Genomic DNA, 6,000 nt, shown 5'->3' with positions numbered 1-6,000 from the left:
AAAAAAAAAAAAAAAAAAAGGGGGGGGGAGATAATTTGAAAAACATTTATAGGAAAGTATCAGAAATTAATGTATTATCCTGCTCATAACATTTTTTATTATTTTTAAAGTATGAGGAAAAGGTGGCTTTTAAGGATCGGTTATAATGATCATTATAGTTGGGTGCTTAAGTCTGTATGCATCAAACAAGGATCTTGGGTAAATTAGTGCCTTATTTAGGATTTTGTGTGGAACTTGGGGCTCCCTTTTTATATAATAGCTTTACTGAGTTATAATTCATACCATCCAACTCACCCATTTAAATTATACAATTCAGTTGTTTTTAGTATATTTATAGAGTTGTGAAACCATCACCACAATAAATTTTATAACATTTTATCATGCCCCCAAAATAAACAATCCTGTATTCATTATAGTTTCTGTCTAATTCTCCCTAACCCCCTCAGCTGTAGACAATCACCAGTCTACTTTCTGTCTCTGTGGATGTGCCTAATTCTGGACATTTTATATCAGTAGAATCATACTGTATATGGTTACCTTGTGGCTGGCTTCTTTCACTTAGCATAATGTTTTCAACGTTTATCCATGTTGTAGTATGTGTCTGTACTTTATTCCTTTATATGGCTGAATGATACTCCATCTTATGGGTCTACCACAATTTATTTATCCATTCATCAGATGATGGACATGTGAGTTGTTTCTACTTTTTGGCTCTTGTGAGTAATGCTACTGGAAATGTTAATGTACAAGTTTTCATACAGACATGTTTTCATTTCTCTTGTATATGTACTTAGGAGTGGAATTGCTGGGTCATATGGTAATTCTGTGTTTAACCTTTTGAGGAACTGCCAGTCTGTCTTCCAAAGTAGCCGTACCACTCTGCATTCCCATCAGCAGTGTATGAAGGTTCTGATTTCTGCCAGTCCTAGCCAACATTTTATATTATTATTTTGATTATAGCTCTCCTAGTGGGTATGAGATGGTATCTAACTGTAGTCTTGATTTGCATTCACCTGATGGCTAATGATGTTGAGCATCTTCTCATGTGCTTATTAGCCATCTATATATCTTTGGAGAAATGTCTATTCAGAATCCTTTACCCATTTTTAAATTGGGTTGTCTTTTTATTGTTCAGCTTTGGGAGTTCTTTATATATTCTACATGTAAGTTCCTTATCATATAAATGGTTTACAAATATTTTTTCTTATTCTGTGGGTTGTCTTTTCACTTTCTTTATGGTATCCTTTGGAGCAGAAAAGTTTTTATTTTGATGAAATCTGATTTATGTATTTTTTTCTTTTGTTGCTTGTGTTTTGGTGTTGTATCTAAGAAGGCTTTAACTAATCCAGAGTTACGAAGATTTACATTTAAGTTTTTGTCTAAGAGTTTTATAGTTTCAGCCTTTACATTTAGATCTTTGATCCATTTTGAGTTAATTTTTGTATATGTTGAGGAAAGAGTCCAGCCGTACTCTTTGGCATATGGATATCCACTTCCAGCACCGTCTGTTGATGAGAATATTCTTTTCCCATTTTCAAAAATTGGTGATAAATGTATGGCTTTATTTCTGGACTCTCAATTCTATTCCATTTGTATGTCTCTCCTATCCAGTACTACACAGTTTTAGTTACTGTGGCTTTGTAGTAAGTTTTTACATTAGGAAGTGTGAGTCTTCCAAGTTTGTTCTTTTTCAAAATTGTTTTGGTTATTCTGGGTCCCTTGAATTTTCCTATGAATTTTAGGATCACCTTGTCAATTTCTGCAACGATTGGGTTTTTTTAAAAAAAGAGGAATATATATGTAAAAGAGGAATATATAAATGTAAATATATATATACATATGTATTTATTTATGTAGAAGATTCTCCCTGAAAAACTGAAAGAAAAAGGCCAAAGGTAGGCTAAGAGTAGCTCTAAGAATGTCTTCACGATAGATGAAGGGTTTATAGGGAATGAAGATTAACTTCCTTGTTTCCATGGCTCTGTTGCAAAAGGGGATACGCTTAACTTAAAATATTCTGGTTAAAATAAGGACGATAGCAATGTCCCTACTAACATCAGTAGAAGGGCTATAAAAGTTCCATCTCCCAATATATTAAGTCTGAAAGTGAATAGCCATGTTTACTCATACCTAAGGGGAGATAGGATGAATTGGAAGAGCTCCTGAACATTCTTCTACTTTTAAAATTCTATTACTTAATGTTTGATAAAAGTTATATTAAACTCAGTCTTTATTGTGTTAATTCATGAATTAATTACAGTAACTTCAAGTGGGTTTCAGAACAGGTATAATATTGCTTCATATGAAGTTTACATATTTGGGAAAATAAGCCAGCTATTAGATCTTATATTTAAAAGATTACGTTAAGTTGCTCCTATGATCACTGATCACTGTCAGAATTCTAGTTTGCAAATAAAATGAAGGGAATGTTGCAGATTCTTGTTAGACAAGGCGTTGGAGCTGCCTAAATTAGAGGTGAGGAATTTCCCAGGCATAGGAAGGATTCTCCAACAGGAAAGGACTTGGACTGGAATGAATAAATTAACCACTCTTATGGCTATTTTCATATATTTGTCATTGTGGAGGATATAACATCATTATTGCCTTTAAACTAAGCTTATAGTTTAAATAGATAAGAAAAGTTACCCAACAATATAAAAATCAAAAATAGTGATACAAGTAATATATGCAACAGCACAATACCTGATTAAAGAAAATAGGTAGCTTATATATAAAATGTACTTATATTCCATATCTTTTAAGAATTTGAGGTAGTAAATAGTGGTTTGTTGTTCTGTGTGTTGTATTTTTCTTTTCTTGTTTTCAGTTGAACATCTGTATGCCAGACATTATTTGGGAGACCCTACTTGTATTCTTATCTGATTCTGCCAAGATCCTATGAGTTAGATTTTTAAATTTTATAATTGAATAGTATAAGGATCAGAGAAGTTAAGTAACTGCCTAAGATAATACAGCTGGTACCAGGTGGTAGGGGTTCGAATTCAGATATGTCTAACTTCTCTGTTATAATGCCTTTAAAATTTTTTTTACTTATTTTTTAAAATTGAAGTATAGTTGATTTACAATGTTGTGTTAATTTCTGCTTTACAGCAAGGTGATTAGTTATACATATATATATATATATATATTTTTATATTCTTTTCCATTATAGTTTACCTCAATATTGAATATAGTTTCCTGTGCTATACAGTAGGACCTTGTTGTTTATCCATTCTATATGTAATAGTTTGACAATGCCATTTTTTAGGATTAAGAAAAAACAAGACAGAAAAGCAAGATCAAGAGGAGGAGGAGTAAGCAATTAGGCTAACATTGGGATATACATAGCTGCTATGATCAAGCATCAAATTTCACTCTAAATTTTCAAAATAGAATGTTTAAAGAAAAAAATTTTTAAGTTTGCTGACAGCTGAGACAAAAGGGAAATTAAAAATTATATTAGAAAGAAATAATTTGACCAATTTTTTACACTAAATTTTATTTGTATAATGGGATTTTATAAAAGGGAATACTGATTGATGTTGGGGACATTACCTTCTATAATAATTTTTATAACAAATGAAGAAACATTTAATATAATAGGGCTTTAATTTTTTTTTTGCTAATGCCAAACACTTAGCATTAAAGTACAAATTAGTGAATTCTGTGAGGGAATAAACTAATATTATTCAAGCATGATGTTTTCTTTGTTTTCCAGAGTACTTTAAATAATAGTATTTAGAAAACTTAAGGAATGGGTGCCTGGCCTGTCCTTTATTTAAAACGTATGATTTTACCATAAAGGAGAAGGGGGAAACTTTCACTTGTACTTTTGATGAAAGATAGACTTAAGGTCATTTACTCTTTTGAAAGCCTTAAAACTCTCTCTTAAAGCTGAAGGAAGTATTGGAGGTAAAAGTGTGCAAGCAAGTTCTCTACTGTATGGCAAGGAGCCTTTTGTAAAATTTTAACTTTGGTCAAAATACAAGGTTGCTTTTTCTAAAGATGATGCTTGGTTTTAGAGACATACGTACATACATACACCCATCTGTCCATCTGTCTATCTAGCTATCTATCTCTTAAATGGAATGCTAAAATAAGTACCTTTGCACAAAATTGCTATTCTGTGGTTTATGTCAATAAACAGAGGTTAATATAAATTTTCCTTACATTATTAATTTTTGGTAGGGAAAACAGTTACTCTTTAATTTTTAATTTAATTTATTTTTATTTTTAAAAATATTTATTTGGTTGCGCTGGGTCTTAGTTGTGGCAGGCAGGCTCCTTAGTTGCGGCACTTGGGCTCCTTAGTTGCAGCTTGAGGACTCCTTTAGTTGCGGCTCGCTGGCTCTGTAGTTGTGGCATGCAAACTCTTAGTTGCGGCATGCATGTGGGATCTAGTTCCCAGACCAGGGATTGAACCCGGGGTCCCCTGAATTGGGGGCACGGAGTCTTAACCTCTGTGCCACAAGAGAAGTTCCCAGTTATTCTTTAATTTTATATGGGACGGTGCATTCAAACTTGCAGTACAATTGGAATATCTGCTACATTTAAGGATCAGTTTATGATTCCTGACAATATTACCTTTCATATTTGCAGGTGCTTTGTAATTGTGTACTAATTTATTTTATTTATTTTTTAGGGTTTTATATGACTGGAAAGAAAGATTGAAACAGGGGTGTGAAGTTATCCAGAGTACTCCTTACGGACGCCCTGCAAATATTAGTGGCAGCACCTCATCACAAAGAATTTATATCACTTACCGAAGAGCCTCTGAAAACATGACTCAGAATACGTTGGCTGTTACAGACATATGTATTATTATACCCAGTAAAGGAGAAAGTCCACCACACACATTCTGCAAAGTTGACAAGAATCTCAATAACAGTATGGTAAGTGACTCTTTTGCACTGATAAAATTAGCCACGGATGAAAAGAGCATAATTTAAAATAAATCTTTGGAAAACAGCCTAGCACAATTACTGAATTAAAAAATAGATTTTTTAAAGATGTCAGATATCTTATTTTTAGGAAAGTAATTTAGTTGTACTTTCAAAAAGAGCTGTGCAAAAAGCTTTCTTTTTTTTGTAATTAAATAATTTTTCCCCCTTACTGCAAAAGTGATGCACTCACCAAGGGTAACCCCTCCACTTGTGCACTAGATCCTGTATACTCACCTATTTGAGACATAGATTCAGCAATCCTCCCTACTTTTTTTTGAATCATCAGTTTTTCATTCTCTAGTGGGTTATTTCCTCCAGCATGCAAAAGCATGTTACAATACCTCCCATCTTTACAAAGCTTCTTGATCTTTATATCCCACTCCATCTGTTCCCCCATTTGATTGTTCTTTATAATAAAACATCTCAAGAGTTGACTGTATTCTGTCTCCTTCCTCACTTTGACTCTTTCCAGTTAGGCTTTTGTCTCCATCATTCCACCAAGATTGCACTTGTTGAATCCAGTGATCAACTCTTCATCTTAATTTTTTAGTACATTTAGACATAGATGATCACTTCTCCCTTCTTGAAACAGTGGCAGGAAGAGAAGATTCAGTCTCTATCCTCTGTGCTCTCTGGCTTTTTTCCTCCTACCTCACCAGTTATTCCCCTTCTGCCTTTGCTAATTTCTTCCCAATTCCCTAACTGCAACACAACAGAGTGCCCCAGGGTTCAGTCCTCAGACCATTTATCTTTAAATCTAAACTCACTTCGTTGATGATCTAATCATTTAAATACAGGCTATGTGTGGATGACTTCTAAATTTCTGTGTCCCCCCTGGATCTTTCTAATTCATTATCTCTTCTTGGATATCTTATCAAATAGGTTATCTCAAATTTAACATGTCCAAAACTGAACTCCTAGTGTCCCTCTCCAAATCTACTTATCCCCATAATTTTCCTCCTCTAGTAAAAGGAAATTCCACTCTTCTAGTTACTCAGACTAAAAATCCTTGGAGTAATCCTTAACCTTTATCTTCTACCTCTCATTCACTTCTTCT

General features: G+C 33.4%; 1 protein-coding gene across 4 annotated transcripts in view; it reads left to right on the top strand.

Moving 5' to 3' along the window:
- Window positions 1–6,000, top strand: part of DENND4A (DENN domain containing 4A) — a 130,318-nt gene that overhangs the window by 37,472 nt on the left and 86,846 nt on the right. For all 4 annotated transcript variants that reach the window (XM_029236846.1, XM_029236845.1, XM_029236843.1 and 1 more), the window contains one exon: window positions 4,643–4,892. In XM_029236846.1, coding sequence (XP_029092679.1) covers window positions 4,643–4,892 — 250 coding nt within the window. The remainder of the gene's footprint in view (window positions 1–4,642; window positions 4,893–6,000) is intronic.

The sequence above is a fragment of the Monodon monoceros genome, unplaced genomic scaffold, assembly GCF_005190385.1.
Source record: "Monodon monoceros isolate NGI ecotype Baffin Bay Population unplaced genomic scaffold, NGI_Narwhal_1 Super_Scaffold_21, whole genome shotgun sequence".
NCBI lineage: Eukaryota > Metazoa > Chordata > Mammalia > Artiodactyla > Monodontidae > Monodon > Monodon monoceros.
This window is presented reverse-complemented; position numbering and strand designations above follow the sequence as displayed.